This window comes from Prionailurus viverrinus, chromosome D3 (assembly GCF_022837055.1).
Source record: "Prionailurus viverrinus isolate Anna chromosome D3, UM_Priviv_1.0, whole genome shotgun sequence".
Taxonomy (NCBI): Eukaryota; Metazoa; Chordata; class Mammalia; order Carnivora; family Felidae; genus Prionailurus; species Prionailurus viverrinus.
In genome coordinates, this window is record NC_062572.1 from 28,320,047 (window position 1) to 28,336,834 (window position 16,788).

At 42.1% G+C, this 16,788-nt stretch overlaps 1 protein-coding gene across 1 annotated transcript in view; it reads left to right on the plus strand.

Moving 5' to 3' along the window:
- Nucleotides 1-16,788, plus strand: part of LOC125149402 (ankyrin repeat domain-containing protein 26-like) — a 107,727-nt gene that overhangs the window by 24,261 nt on the left and 66,678 nt on the right. The window contains 3 exon segments of the mRNA XM_047828302.1: nucleotides 4,674-4,710; nucleotides 5,205-5,258; nucleotides 10,014-10,086. Of these exon segments, the coding sequence (XP_047684258.1) occupies nucleotides 4,674-4,710; nucleotides 5,205-5,258; nucleotides 10,014-10,086 (164 nt within the window).

Here is a 16,788-nt window from a genome sequence, read left to right on the forward strand (position 1 = left end):
TCCAGGTTGTCCAATTTGTTGGCATATAATTTTTCATAGTATTCCCTGATAATTGTTTGTATCTCTGAGGGATTGGTTGTAATAATTCCATTTTCATTCATGATTTTATCTATTTGGGTCATCTCCCTTTTCTTTTTGAGAAGCCTGGCTAGAGGTTTGTCAATTTTGTTTATTTTTTCAAAAAACCAACTCTTGGTTTCGTTGATCTGCTCTACAGTTTTTTTAGATTCTATATTGTTTATTTCTGCTCTGATCTTTATTATTTCTCTTCTTCTGCTGGGTTTAGGCTGCCTTTGCTGTTCTGCTTCTAGTTCCTTTAGGTGTGCTGTTAGATTTTGTATTTGGGATTTTTCTTGTTTCTTGAGATAGGCCTGGATTGCAATGTATTTTCCTCTCAGGACTGCCTTCGCTGCATCCCAAAGCGTTTGGATTGTTGTATTTTCATTTTCGTTTGTTTCCATATATTTTTTAATTTCTTCTCTAATTGCCTGGTTGACCCACTCATTCGTGAGTAGAGTGTTCTTTAACCTCCATGCTTTTGGAGGTTTTCCAGACTTTTTCCTGTGGTTGATTTCAAGCTTCATAGCATTGTGGTCTGAAAGTAAGCATGGTATAATTTCAATTCTTGTAAACTTATGAAGGGCTGTTTTGTGACCCAGTATATGATCTATCTTGGAGAATATTCCATGTGTACTCGAGAAGAAAGTATATTCTGTTGCTTTGGGATGTAGAGTTCTAAATATATCTGTCAAGTCCATCTGATCCAATGTCTCGTTCAGGGCCCTTGTTTCTTTCTTGACCGTGTGTCTAGATGATCTATCCATTTCTGTAAGTGGGGTGTTAAAGCCCCCTGCAATTACCACATTCTTATCAATAAGGTTGCTTATGTTTATGAGCAATTGTTTTATATATTTGGGGGCTCCGGTATTCGGCACATAGACATTTATAATTGTTAGCTCTTCCTGATGGATAGACCCTGTAACTATTATTTAATGTCCTTCATCTCTTGTTACAGCCTTTAAAGTCGAGTTTGTCTGATATATGTATGGCTACTCCAGCTTTCTTTTGGCTTCCAGTCGCATGATAAATAGTTCTCCATCCCCTCACTCTCAAGCTAAAGGTGTCCTCAGGTCTAAAATGAGTCTCTTGTAGACAGCAAATAGATGGGCCTTGTTTTTTTTATCCATTCTGATACCCTATGTCTTTTGGTTAGCACATTTAATCCATTTACATTCAGTGTTATTATAGAAAGATACGGGTTTAGAGTCATTGTGAGGTCTGTATGTTTAATGCTTGTAGTGATGTCTCCGGTACTTTGTCTCACAGGGTCCCCCTTAGGATCTCTTGTAGGGCTGGTTTAGTGGTGACAAATTCCTTCAGTTTTTGTTTGTTTGGGAAGACCTTTATCTCTCCTTCTATTCTAAATGACAGACTTGCTGGGTAAAGGATTCTTGGCTGCATAGTTTTTCTGTCTAGCACCCTGAAATTCTCGTGCCAATTCTTTCTGGCCTGCCAAGTTTCAAAAGAGAGATCAGTCACGAGTCTTATAGGTCTCCCTTTATATGTGAGGGCACGTTTACCCCTTGCTGTTTTCAGAATTTTCTCTTTATCCTTGTATTTTGCCAGTTTCACTATGATATGTCGTGCAGAAGATCGATTCAAGTTACATCTGAAGGGAGTTCTCTGTGCCTCTTGGATTTCAATGACTCTTTCCTTCCCCAGTTCAGGGAAGTTCTCAGCTATTATTTCTTCAAGTACCCCTTCAGCACCTTTCCCTCTCTCTTCCTCCTCTGGGATACCAATTATGCGTATATTATTTCTTTTTAGTGTATCACTTAGTTCTCTAATTTTCCCCTCATACTCCTGGATTTTTTTATCTCTCTTTTTCTCAGCTTCCTCTTTTTCCATAACTTTATCTTCTAGTTCACCTATTCTCTCCTCTGCCTCTTCAAGCCGAGCCGTGGTGGTTTCCATTTTGTTATGCATTTCGTTTAAAGCGTTTTTCAGCTCCTCGTGACTGTTCTTTAGTCCCTTGCTCTCTGTATCAAGAGATTCTCTGCTGTCCTGTATACTGTTTTCAAGCCCAGCGATTAATTTGATGACTATTATTCTAAATTCACTTTCTGTTATATTATTTAAATCGTTTTTGATCAGCTCATTAGCTGTTGTTATTTCCTGGAGATTCTTCTGAGGGGAATTCTTCCGCTTGGTCATTTTGGATAGTCCCTGGCGTGGTGAGGACCTGCAGGGCACTTCCCCTGTGCTGTGGTGTATAACTGGAGTTGGTGGGCGGGGCCGCAGTCAGACCTGATGTCTGCCCCCAACCCTCCACTGGCGCCACAGTCAGACTGGTGTGTGCCTTCTCTTCCCCTCTCCTAGGGGCGGGATTCACTGTGGGGTGGTGTGGCCCGTCTGGGCTACTTGCACACTGCCAGGCTTGTGATGCTGGGGATCTGGCGTATTAGCTGGGGTGGGTAGGCAAGGTGCACAGGGGCAGGAGGGGCAGGCTTAGATCGCTTCTCCTTAGGTGATCCACTTCAGGAGGGGCCCTGTGGCAGCGGGAAGGTGTCAGATCCACTGCCGGAGGTTTGGCTCCGCAGAAGCACAGAGTTGGGTGTTTGCGCGGAGCGAGCAAGTTCCCTGGCAGGAACTGGTTCTCTTTGGGATTTTGGCTGGGGGATGGGCGGGGGAGATGGCGCTGGCGAGCGCCTTTGTTCCCCACCAAACTGAGCTCTGTCATCAGGGGGCTCAGCAGCTCTCCCCCCCCTTGTCCTCCAGCCTTCCCGCTTTCCGAGCAGAGCTGTTAACTTATGACCTCCCAGACGCTAAGTCGCGCTTGTTGTCGGAACACAGTCCGTCAGGCCCCTCCGCTTTTGCAAGCTAGACTCGGGGGCTCTGCTTGGCCGGCGAGCCGCCCCTCCGCTCCGGCTCCCTCCCGCCAGTCCGTGGAGCACGCACCGCCTTGCCACCCTTCCTACCCTCTTCCGTGGGCCTCTCGTCTGCGTTTGGCTCCGGCGACTCCATTCTGCTAATCCTCTGGCGGTTTTCTGGGTTATTTAGGCAGGTGTAGGTGGAATCTAAGTGATCAGCAGGACGTGCGGTGAGCCCAGCGTCCTCCTAAGCCGCCATCTTGCAAAAAAAACACTGTTGTTGTTTACATTTAATGAGCCTTATTGTTACAGCAGTTTTAAGTTCACAGCAAAACATAATAGAAAATACAGAGAGTCTCCATATACCATACCATGCTCCCGTACACGCCTAGCCTCCCCTGTTGTCAACATCTTGCACGACAGTGGTCCATTTTGAGTAGTATGTTTTCTTCAGTTCCTTTGTTTAGTTTTGAGTGAGAGAGCATGCATGCGTGTGAGCAGCAAAGGGGCAGAGAGAGAGAGGAGAAAGAATCGTGTGCTGTCAGCACAGAGCCTGAGGCAGGACTTGGTCCCATGAACTGTGAGATCATGACCTGAGCTCAGATCCAGACTTGGACGCTGAACCAACTGAGCCACCCAGGCACCCTGACAACAGTGGTGTGTTTTATACGCACACTAACTCATCATTTTCAGGCAAAGTCTCTAATTTGCGTTAGTGTTCAGCCTTGGTGTTATACATTCTATGAGTTCTAACAAATGTGTAATGATGTGAATCCACCTTTGTTGTATCATGTGAAAGAGTTTCACTGCCTTCAAGGTCCTCTCTGCTGTGCCCCTTTATCCCTACATTCACCCCAACCCTTACCTCCATAGTCTTGCTCTTTCCAGAGTGTCATATACTAAGAATCATACAGTGGGCATCTTGAATGTTTAGAAGATTAAAATTCCCCGGTAATTGAATGTAGGCATTCAAGATATTCTTTGCCCTTGGTTTTGTTTTGTTGCTCATCAGTAGAGGATCTGATGATACATGCCTTCCATGAAGAAAAGCATGATTTCTCTAGATGTGTGTCACCTAATGGGGAGGGTTGAGAAAAATGACATCATGAACCACTACATAGCATTCACATTGGGATCATCCTCCTCTGTGATGTGCGGTGGGACTAGATAGACTCTCTAGCAATGGAAGGAGACAGTCTCAAGAGGTTAGAACTTTATCAAACTGGAATGCCAAATCCTTCTTACTTACCTTGCCATTGGAAATAAGGCCAGGGAGAGTCTGTTTGCCATGGTTTGGCCATGCTGCAAAGTACAATAGCTATAGAGCACACTTTGTGAGGGGGTGTTTCATCCTAAAACTGAACAGTCTGTACTGAAGGGCTGGGGAAGTTCTGCCGTGTTACAGCAAAATAAATATACTCTCTTTTAACTCCTCTAGTAGTGGAAGTCCAGAAAAATCATGCTAGTTTCAGTTTGACATTGTCAGCTTAGGATAATCATTCTCCTAACGATACCACTTTCCTTCAGTGTCATAGAGTCAGTCAGTGATGGTCATTGTAGACATCAGTTTACCTGTAGGTGTCACATTCTGATAAAACCCATTCTTGCCTTTGGTCAATATAGAGGAGAAAGTAAGATTTCTTAGTGCTTTAAGCCTACCAATGGTATAATTACCATTCAGTGTAGTGTGGTTTCCAGGTGTGGTCCCAAACGAATACTTTTGAACAAATCATTAGCCATACACTTGTAAGTTCCTATATTTTTCCATTGTTGATTAAACATGTATTTTGCTTTTTTCTTTAGGAACAGATAAGAATTCCGAGGAAGACTCTATAACCAGGTAGGGTTTTTATGCATTTGTAATCATGACATTTATTGGGGCACCTGGGTGGCTCAGTCGGTTAAGGGTGTGACTCTTGATTTCAACTCGGGTTTGTGAGTTCAAGCCCCACGTCGGGTTTTGCGCTGACAGCCTCCTTGGGATATCTTTCCCTCTTTCTGTGTGCACTCATTCTCACAGTATAAAGGAATGGAATGAAATGAAACGGAAAATGGAAGGAAAGGAAAGGAAATGAATGAACTGAAAGTTATGTGTTTCCTAAGGGAACGCAGAGAACAAAAGCAGTTGTTGGGTCTTCTACCCTTGACTGGACATTATATCATATGCATAACATCTGTTAAGTTATATAGTCATTGCATAGCTTTTCAAGTAGCTGTGTTATTGTAGCCTACTTTTAATTACTCTGGCAACTGTGGTTCAGGGAGGTTGATTACTTGCTCCATGATTCCATAGTCAGCCTGTGTAGCTTCCACATCTATTCTCTGGTTCCTCAGCAGCACTGAGATGAAGATACAGATCCTAGGACAGATCAACTCAGAATGTCAAAGGTAATGGTGTCGGAACTCTATTTTAGGGTTTTCTTAAGAAACCAGGTTAGTCCAAGCATTTGCCCTTATATGTTTGACCACTAGCGCTAACAAAAGTAATCAGTGTAGTGGTAACTAGTCCCTTCTTTTTACCATCAGAGATTTTAGGGTGGATGTCAGCTATGGCCATGGTGTCACGCTTTATACATAATAAGCAAGATCTAGTCAGGCAGCTCCTTAGATGTGGTGATATCCCCTCTTCTTGAGACATGAGTTTTCTGTAAGGGAAGGATATCTAGTTGTAGACCATGTTACATTAATTAAATTCAGCCTCAATTTCGAGGATATTGCTCTATGATTCTCTGTTGCCTAGGTTCCCAGTCTGGTTTCCTTTTGGGCTAGTACCCTTGACTAGTTCTAGGAAACTTTCTTTTTTTCGAGATTTCTTTCCCCATGACTTTTCTGTACTGTGTTTTGGCCTTTTTACTTTCTTCTCTGGTTTTCTTGGTATTTCTTCCCCCCCCCCCCCATTAACTTTTCCACTTCTGCCAGCTAAGGACTCTCCATTTGTCCAGGCCAAATCAAAAGTACTTAGGATCTCAATATGTAGGTAACCTCAGAGATTACTTCATCAAAATACCCTCTGGTACTTCAACCTATGTTTAACCTCCTTGCCCAATGGTTGTTTACGTGGAGAGTTTGAAACTCAAAAGAGATTGAAGTGACCTATTTGGATATGATAAGTGACAGAAATGAGATTTAAATTCGGGTTTTGTTTTCTTTCTTTTCTTTCTTTCTTTCTTTCTCTCTTCCTTTCTTTGTTTTTTGTCTTCATCTTGCAGGCAAATGTCTTAATAGAAAGCTGGGGAGCGGGTCTAATGAATACAATGAAGGATGGTAAGAATCGAATTAGCAGAGGAGATCAGGTTTCAAGAAGAACAACACTGAGTTGGATAGGAATAAGAGTTTTGGAAAAGATGTCAGAAGATGGGGGTTTATGCCAAGTGACATAAAGATGAATGACAGGAATGAAGGACCCAGGATCAGGGGAGTTGTTTAGAAAGGCATATTCAAATAGAGAGTTCAAGAGGGTCGTGACCAGGTTTCTGCTTGTGTGTGTGTTGGTTTCATTGAAGGTGCGAGCATACCTCAGATTTTCTGATGAGAGAGATTAAAAATCATTTGAGCTGCTGGGAAGAGTCTGTTTACAGCAAAGAGAAATATGATATCCTCTACTTCCACCCCCACTTAGGGAGGAAGGCTTAGATCCCCTCAAGGAATTGCGGGTGGGGGGGTGGAGATTCTGAACTACAGAGATGTATGGCCCAAGACAAACTGTCCCCTCACTCCACCTCTTTTCCTAAATCTGTGATGCCCTTCCCATGTACCTGTAGGGCTAGGCAGGGGTCGGACTGACTTGTCAAATCAGTAGGGGAGCTTCATCTGGATAGGTGATAACATGCCTATGTTGAGGTGACTGTGTGGATGACTGAGACTCCCAATTAGCTTGTTCTCCAGGAGCAGGACATGGCTCCTACCCTCGGTCATTTGAGCCCATCCTTGTTGTAGGAGTCTGTGCCTTCATAGGCTAAAGATTGAAAGGTTGGAGAATGTCACTGAACCGTGCCAAAGAGTGATGGAGGAGTGGGAGCTCATAGGGAAGAAAGTATTCAGGCAGCATAGAGAGAAATGGAGGCACAACTACCAGGACCATTTTGATCGCAGTCTCTCTCCTTGGGTAGCTGAATGCCCCTGAAGGCTTGGAAGGTCTTGCTAGTTCTTATGGACCTCAATAAGGCAAGACCAGTGTAGGAACAAAGTTGGCCTTGGGAACTTTTAATCTTTTAATCTCCAGTTAGTACTTCCACTCATAACATAGAAACCTTCACTTTGGTATATTTACTTAAACGGAGGTCTCCCTGACACACAATGTAATGTGTGATGCAACAACTCTGGATGTTCCACCATGCTCGCCATGAGTGTCGCTCCCATCTGTTAATGTAGAATGCTATTACGATATCACTGACTAGATTCTCTATGGCGTACCTTTGAGCCTTGTGATTTATTTACTCTGTAACTGGAACCATGAACTTCCCTTTCCCCTTCACCCATTTTGTCCATCCCCCCTCTTCACCTCCCTCCTGGCAACAGTCAATTCTCTTTATTTATGGGTCTGTTTCTGCTTTTTCTCTGTTTGTTCATTTGTTCCCATTTTTAGATTCTACATAGAAGTGAAATCATATAGGATTTGTCTTTCTCTGTCTGACTTATTTCACTTAGCCTCATACCATCTAGGTATGTCCATGATGTTGCAGATGGCAACATCTCATTCTGGTTTATAGCTGCGTAATATTCCATTGTGTGTGTGTATGTGTTTGTGTGTGTGTGGTCTGTTCATGTATTGGCGGACACTTGGGTTGCTTCCATATCTTGTCTATTGTCAATAATGCTATAATAAAGATAGGGGTGCATATATCGTTTCAAATTAGTATTTCCATTTCCCTTGGGTAAATCAATACCCAGTAGTGGAATTACTGGATCCTATGGTATTTGTATTTTTAATTTGTTGAGGCCCCTCCATACTGGCTTTCGCTTTGGCGATACCAATTTGCATCCCATGACCAGTGCACAAGGGTTGTTTTGTTTTTCTCCACACCCTGAGCAACACTTGTTCTTTCCTGTGTGTTGAAACTGAGCCATTCTGACAGATGTGAGGTGAGAAGTCATTGTGGTAACTTTTATACATTTAATTTTCAACCATTTCAGGGAATTCCCTGCCTGTCACACTTGGTTATGGAAACTCAGACTGGGTCTTTCCTGGAGCTTTCACAGGTTAGGAAAGGTGGAGGCAAAATAGAGAACTGAAAGCTTTTTTAAAACAGGGTCCAAAGTATGAAAGACCTGTACCCTGGAAACCGTAAAACACTGATGAAAGAAATTGAAGATGACAGAAAGAAAGAGAAAGACATCCGATGCTCACAGATGGGAAGAATACATATTTTTAAAGTGTCGGCACTACCCAAAGCGGTCTACCGATGTAATGCAATCCCGGTCAACATACCAACAGCATTTGCCACAGAGCTAGACAAACAATCCTAAAGGTTGTATAGAACCACAAAAAACCTTGAATGGCCAAAGCAATATTGCAAAAGAGGAAAACTGGAGGTATCACAATCTCAGATTTCAAGTTTTATTCCAAAGCTGTAGTCCTCCAAACAGTATGGTGGGTACTGGTGTAAAAAATGGCCACACAGCTCAATGGAATAGAACCGAAAACCCAGAAAGAAATCCACAACTGTATGGTCAGTTAATCTTCCACAAACAGGAAAGACTATCCAGTGGGGAAAAGGCAGTCTCTTCACCAAATGGTGTTGGGAACACTGGACAAGCCACATGCCAAAGGATGAACCTGGACCAATTTCTTTACCATAGACAGAAATAAACTCAAAATGAATTAAAGACCTAAGTGTGAGACCTGAAACCATAAAAAATCCTTGAAGAGAGCACAGGCCGTCATTTCTCTGATGTTTGGCTGTAGCAACATTTTACTAGTTATGTCTCCTGAGCCAAGGGAAACGAAGCAAGAACAAACTATGGGGACTACATCAAACTACAAAGCTTTTGCACAGTGAAGGAAACTGTCAAAACTAAAAGGCAACCTCTGGGATGGGAGAACATATTTGCAAATGTTTTGCAAATCCTGTAAAGGGTTAGTATCCTCAATGTATAAAAACTTGATACAAGTCAACATCCCCCCTCCAAAAAAGCCCAGTTTAAAGATGAGCAGAAGACATAACCAGACATTTTCCCAAAGACAACATGCAGATGGTCAACAGACACATGAAAAGATGCTCCCCAAAACAACATCGAGAGACCACGTTCACACCTGTCAGAATGGCTAAACTCCAAGACACAAGAAGCAAGTGTTTGTGAGGATGTGGAGGCAAAGGAAACCTCTGGCACTGTTGGTGGAAATGCAAATGGGTGAGGCCCCTGTGGAAAACAGTATGGAGGTTCCTCAAACAAAAATTACAAACAGAACTATCCTATGATCCAGTAATTGCACTACTGGATACTACCCAGAAGAATACAAAAACTCGAATTCCATGGGACACATGCACCCCTGTGTTTATTGCAGCATTATTTCCAATAGGCAGCGCAAGCGTCCATGGACAGACGAGTGAACGAAGAAGAAGTCCTATATGTATGTATGTGTGTGTATATGTGTATACACACACACACACACACACACACACTGGAATATTACTCAACCATAAAACAAGGAAATCTTGTCATTTGCAATGACCTGGTTGGAGCCCGAGAGTAGTATGGTAAGCAAAGTCAGGGAAAGAAAAATACCATATGATTTTACTCATGTAGCACTTAAGAAACAACAAATGAGCAAAGGGAGAAAAAAAAAAGGGAGAGACAAACTAAGAAATAGGATCTTAACTGCAGAGAACAAACAGATGGTTCCCAGAGAAGAGGTGAGTGGTGGGAGGGGTGAAAGAGGTGATGGGGATGAAGGAGTGCCCTTGTCATGATGAGCACAGGGTGAGTATGGAGTTGGTGAATCGCTATATTCATAAACTCATATAACACTGGATGTTACTATTACTGGAATTAAAGTAAAACGTAATGAAAACAACAGAGGCCAACGTTTAATTATACCAAGAAACTTCGTTGAAGAAACAGATAGCTGACCTTTCCCTTAATTTTTGAAATTTTGTTTTTCAATAAATGAACGTGTTTTTGTTGCATATTTTTGCTCTAAAGGCTTTCCGACAAACCTGGTCCTGATGATTCATGGCCTACATCAGCTAGCCAAGACTTCGATTTTGGTACCGAGGTAAAGTACCCTCCTGTGAAACTCACTTTCCTGCTCTGAATTTAGTTTTCTTCCTTATTTACTCTGAAAATTTACACAGTAGCCTGTGTATCATCATTTTATGTGTGTAACGGAAAGTTAGCAAGAACAAACCACTTTACAGATACATGACGCGTTGAATGTTTTGTTTTGTTTTGTTTTCCTTTGGTAAATCCTAGAGGTGGAAGCTGATCAAAGAATGGGCTGGAAAATATATAATGACCGTGAAATTATATTGGGAAAAGCTTTCCCATAATGGAGGAAATATGACATTTGGTTAAGGGTAAGGATTCTCACTGTGATACTAACATGACTGATAATACTCCTGCCTAAATGAAATCTTATTGGATCCAAGTATCTATTGTAGGTTCCCCTCCGCCCCAGGCAATTTTTCTTTTGGTGAGATACAGGATTTTCTTTTGTCTCTATCCTTTGTTCTACATTTAGACTAAAATAATATTAGAAAATGTAGACATTTAGATGTTTACATTATTTCTCAACATTTACCTTACAAAAGTGTTCCCCTATATTTTTGAAATAACTCCACGAAGAGTAAGTGACAATCGTGCATCTCCCTGAAGAATACGTATTTTGCTGAAAAGAGTAGCTCTATGAGCAGAGGCTCTTCATAGCCAAGTTGTCAAATTTCTAATTTCAGAAATCTTTCCTATTCTAGCTTTTAAAACAATCTCCTCCTAGTCCTTGTGTCAGATTCTAAAATTTAAAGTTTCAGACATCTGATATTTATTTAAATATTCATTTCAAAGCCCCTAAATCATTATAAGCTACTGGAGGTTAGGAAGCATACTTGTTTGACTCCTGGAGCTCCTAGAATAAAGTCTTGCTTGGAAGAAGCAATGTCATAGTTTTTGAATGTGAATAAATGAGTAGGGAAATGGAATTCCGTAGAATGGAATTTGTAAGTGACGAAATACACATGATATGTCACAATTAAATATGTGAATTTAAAAAGTAAGGCTTCAGTTTATATTCCGTTTTGGTGTTTTATATGTAAAAACGCAAATGAATTATATTGAGGAAATCAGGAGTTGCATAAGAAAGAAGGTTACAGTATATTTTTAGTATCCTCTCGTTGTGAACTTAGAATTGCAGAGAAAAACTCCTCAGCCTTTGTTTTGTTAACCCCATCTGTGTCCCATTACATACATCCTTTGAAGGTTCACATTTCTTCCTAGAATTCTCATTCCCAATTCTTTCTCCATAGTGAAAGTTGATGTGTTAGGAACCTTTCTTGTTCTGTTCTTTTCTTAGTGTAGTATTAATTTGTAGCTCTTAGGAAGTGATAGATGCCAGTAATTGAACAATTTATTTTAGAGTGAAAAAAATTAAATTCTTCATTACAGTATTTATAACTAGATAGCTGTAGAGTGATAAAAGTCAGCATTATTAGGAGTATTCTGTGAATCAAAGACTGTTTTATGTACACATCATATATATATATGTATATATATATACATATACATATATGCATATATATACATATACATATACATATATGCATATATATACACACATATAACTTTAAAAGGGTTAAAAGAGACTATTGTCCATAGTATATTCCCAATCCTACCTATGTACCTGTTGAAAAATGTGTGTTGTTTCCACTTACCTTATTTTGCTCACATTTTTCCTTTTCTTCCTTGTCTTATCTCATGCTTGATTGATTGGTCATGTCTTATTTTTTTTTTCCTTTTTTCCTCTTCTCCCCCCATGCTTTTTAAGGTATTTTTTTTAATTTTTTAAGTTTATTTTTTGGAGAGAGAGAGAAAGAGAGAGAGAGAGAGAGAGAGCTAGCAGGGTAGGGGCAGGGACAAAGGGAGACACAGAATCCAAAGCACACTCAGGCTCTGAGCTGTCAACACAGAGCTCAATGTGGGGCTCAAACCCACAATCCATGAGAACATGACTCATGAGCTGAAGGTGGACGCTGAACTGACTGAGCCACCTACGTGTTCCCACCACCATGCTCTTTTTTAATCGTTTACCCCTAGCCTAATGTTTCCTTGCAGAAACCATTTCTTTCGTGTCTCTTCTTTTAGTACATCACTTTCTGCCAACTCCATTGTCAACATACTGGTTATGGAATTCTACTGTCTGTGTGTGGTTTTCGTCCATGACTCATTGCCCCACAAGGTTTCTTATTCTTTTTTTCTCTATCCTGGAAGGAGGTGAGCTAAATGTTTTTGTAATGTTTGTATTTCTCTTAGAAAGGGAGGGAGAGAGGGAAAGAATGAGCAAGTGCTCGTTGTTGTGATCTGAAAATATGCAAGGTATGATCTCAGTCCTTTTATATTTGTGGAGGGCTGTTTTGTGACCCAGGATGTCATTGATATTGGAGAATGTTCTATGTGCACTTAAGAAGAATGTGCATTCTACTGCTGTTAAATGAAAAGATCTCACTACATCTGTATTGATATCCATGTATATACATGTATATGTTAAGTCCAATATATATCTGTGTATATCTGAATACATCTGGTCCAATGACACATTGGATCTGTGTTTCCTTACTGATTTTCTACCTTGGTGATCCGCCTATTGCCATGCGTGGAGTCTTAAAGTCGGCTACAATCATGGTATTTGTGTGTATACATTTATTCATGTTTGTGATGAATGGATTCATCTATGTGGGCCTTTCACTTTGGGGACATAAACATTTGCAATTGTTAGCTCCTCTTGATGGATAGACCCCTTAATTATGATAAAATGCCCTTCTGAATCTGTTACTACAGTCTTTGGCTTAAAATCTAGTCTGTCTGGTGGAAGTATGGCAACTCCAGCTTTCTTTCGACTTCTAGTAGCATGATAGGTGGCTCCCATTACCTTCACTTTGAATCTGGAGGTGTCCTGGGGTCTAAAATCAGTGTCTTGTTGACAGCATATAGATGGATCTTGTTCTTTGGTTTTGTTTTGTGTTTTATCCATTCTGATTCCCTGTGTCTTTTGATTGGGGCATTGAGTGTGTTCACATTCAGAGTGATTAGTGAAAGATACGGATTTAGTGTCATTGTGTTATCTGAAGGTTTCATGCTTTAGGTGAGGCCTCTGGTCCTTTGTAGTCTCTGCTGCTTTCCACTCACAGAGTGGCCCCTTAGGATCTCCTGCAGGGCTGGTTTAGTGGTCATGAACTCCATTAGGTTTTGTCTGTCTGGGAAAGCCTTTGTCTCCCTTTCTATTCTAAATGACAGCCTTGCTGGGGAAAGGATTCTTCGCTGCATATGTTCCCATTCAGCACATTGACCGTTTCCTACCCCTCCCTTCTGCCCTGCCAAGTTTCATGGGACAGGTCTGCTGCTACCCTTATGTGTCTTCCCTTGTAGGTAAGTAAGACCCGTTTGTCCCTAGCTGCTTTCAAAATTCTCTCTTTATCTTTGTAGTTTTCCGGTTTCGCTATGACATGTCGTGGTGTTGACCTGGTTTTGTTGATTTGGAAGGGAATTCTCTGTGCCTCCAGGACTTGGATGCCTGTTTCCTTCCCCAGATGAGGGAAGTTCTCAGCTCTAAGTTGTTCAAATAAACCTTCTGCCCCTTTCTCTCACTCTTCTTCTTCTGGGACTCCTGTGATGTGGCTATTATTTCATCTCACCGAATCACTTAGGTCTCTGGTACCTGCCTCATAGTCTAGTAATTTCCTTTCTTTCTTTTCTCTGCTTCATCTTTGTCCATAATTGTATCTTCTATTTCACCTATTCTGTCTGCTGCTTCTCCCATCCTTGCTGTCACTGCATCTAGTTTATTTTGTATCTCCTTTACAACATTTCATTTTCAGCATTCATCGTGATGATTCGTTCGTTCCTTGATCTCTGAAGCAGCTTGGTTTCAAGCCCAGCTATGAGTCTTCTGAGTGTTATTCCAAAACCTTGATGAGATATATGGTTTCTGTCTCTTTCGAGCACTTCTCTGGCTGTCTTTCTTCCTGTAATTTTTTTTTTTGAGGAGAATTCTTCTGATTTGTCGTTTTGGCTAGTTTCCTGTCCTTTATGTGTTTTACTAGCTTGTTCTGTGTCCCATACCTGCGAGTACTACCATATTACAAAGGGGTCCTACACTCTCCAGGGCCTGACAGTTGAACACGTGTTTTTGGAGGGTGTCGTGTGCACTCTGTTGGTGCGTCTTTGGCTGCTTTTCTCGCTACTTGGAGTGGTGGTTTGGGCCTTCCACCAGGTGTGCTTTGATTTGTTTGTTGAAGTAATCCTGGAAAAAAGGAGAAGAGGGTGGTGAAGAATCCTTAGCCCAAACAAGAGAGAAATGACAGGAGTGGGGAAAAAAGACCAGGCAGTGACTCAAAGGAGCTGTAGGGCTTAATCAAGAAAGAGAGGGATGAAAATGAAGAAGGAGACCTGGAAAAGTATAGAGAATGTGCCCGATGAAACCAACAAACAAAGAACCGAACAGAAGAACAAAGGGAAAATATAAATATATATAAATAGCTTTGACCCAAAGTCAACCCGAGACTACTGGGTTGATTCCCAAGGGAGAAGAGGAAAGAGGAGAGTAGAAAGAGAAAAAAGGGAAAAGAGAAGAAAGGGAAAGAAAAGGAAAGAAAAGATGGGCGCCTGGGTGGCTCAGTTGGTGAAGCCTCTGACTCTTGAATTTGGCCCAGGTCATGTTGTCGCTGTAGGTGAGTTCGAAACACCCATCAGGCTCTGCAGTGAGAGCATGGATCCTGCTCGGATTCTCTCTCTCTCCCTCTGTCGGCACCTCTCCTGCTTGATCACTGTCTCTCTCTCTCTCTCTCAAAATAAAGAAATAAGCATTAAAAATGAAAAGAAAGAAAGAATAATAATTCAAATGAAGACAAACAAACAAACAAACAAAGATAGAAAACGAGAGGAGCATTGTCTATTGGTGCCTGGGACTGGTGGCTGTGCTGGTCTAGGGGAGGGGCTGTCTGGTCCCATTAGTGTCAGTCTCACTCCCATAGAGAAGCAGTTACCAAGCACAGAGAGGCAGGGTTTGGTGTAATGGGCCTGGCTCCACTGAGGCTCACTGTCCGTTCCCTGAAGCCCCACGATATTGGTCATGGGGAGAGAAATGGCGACACCCCAATCTCTCCTGCCCACACGAGGTGTCTCAAAACTCACTGTTCAGGCCATCCTCACAGAATAGCCTGGGGGGCCAGCTTGCCTTGCTGCACAGTCTCCTGTGCTCCCTGAGCGCTGAGCTGGGATTCAAAACCCTGTAGGATCCCGCTTTGCTCAGACCTGGTTCTGGAGTAGCGCCACTCTGCGCAGTGGACAAAGGGCCTCTGGCTCGTGCCTGCAGGTTCTTTTTCCCTTGGGGAGGACAATACCTCCTCTTTCCACCATACTCAAGGTGTTCTCTCCCAGTGTTGCCCTGAGAGCCTAGGGGCGGCTCCCTCCCCACCAGGCATGGGAGGTGGCAGCTCTGGTCTAGAGAAAGTCTGGCAACCTTGAAAATTCTGTTTTTTAGCTCCTCAGGCTGTTTTGCAAAGTGGAAACTGGCTCTCTGGACATCTCCTTGTCTGTGGTCCGGACAGGTTTTCTCATATCCAAATACACTTCCCACAGCCTCTCTCTCTCTTCCTTTTGTTTCTCCACCAAAGGGCTTCCCCCACTCCATGCCTGCGCTGCCCATTTTATTTCTCCCAACTCGCATACACACCCTTCTGTCCTGCCAAGCTGTCTCTTTGCACCTGTGGAGATTTTCCTGTCCCTCTGCAGCCTGTGTTGCTGGTATTCCAAGTGTTGTGACCTCAATACTGCTGTGTTTGAGGGACAAGGGAAACGCTGATCCCCCTCCTCTGCCATCTTAACTCCTCCCGCCTCCTTTTACTTTCCTTTTCACAATTTCACAGTTCTGTGTAGGATTGCATTATTCTATCAGTTTAATATGTTTTATAGATATTTACGATGGCCTTTTCTTACTTGAACTTCATTGATCTCAATTTTCTTTTTGTTTTTTTAAAGTTTATTCATTTATTAATTGGAGAGAGAGAGACAGAGAGAGCACACGTGGGGAGGGGTAGAGAGACAGAGGGTGAGAGAGAAAATCCCAAGCAGACCCTGCACTGTCAGTGCGGAACCAGACGGGGGGCTTGAACCCTTGAACTCTGAGATCATGACTGGAGCCAAAATCAAGAGTCAGGTGCTAACTGAATGAGGCATTCAGGCGGCCCTAACATTTTCTTTGGAAGTCCCCTGGGCACTTTAAATTTAATATGCCCTAGTTTCAAGACATTGTTTCTGACTCTTTCCCTTTCCTCTTTCCTGACTGTAATCTGCTCTGTCCTTTTGTTCCCTAGCCTCAAAAATAGCAGCCCTGAAACAGGAAAAGTCCTGGACTCCGAACTCCCCTGAAATGACCGCATCCAGTCACTCACCACATTCGATATTTTGTACCTGCTTACCATTTTTCATATGTTATTCCCGTAATTCACTCGCTCACCTATAATTTTGCAGTTCTCTTCTGGTTTTGCTTCCTTTATGTTCATCCTACATTGCTGCCAGAGTGACCTTTCTAAAATATACTTGGCACGATGTCACTCCTCTGCTTATTCAATGGATCCCCATTACCTGAAGGAGAAAATTCATGTTCTAGCATAACACTGCTCTTTTTTCTTTCTTTCTTTTTTTTTTTTTTTTTTGGTTTCGTCCTGATGTTCCAGTAATATCTCTCTATCTATCCCATTCCCAATAACTC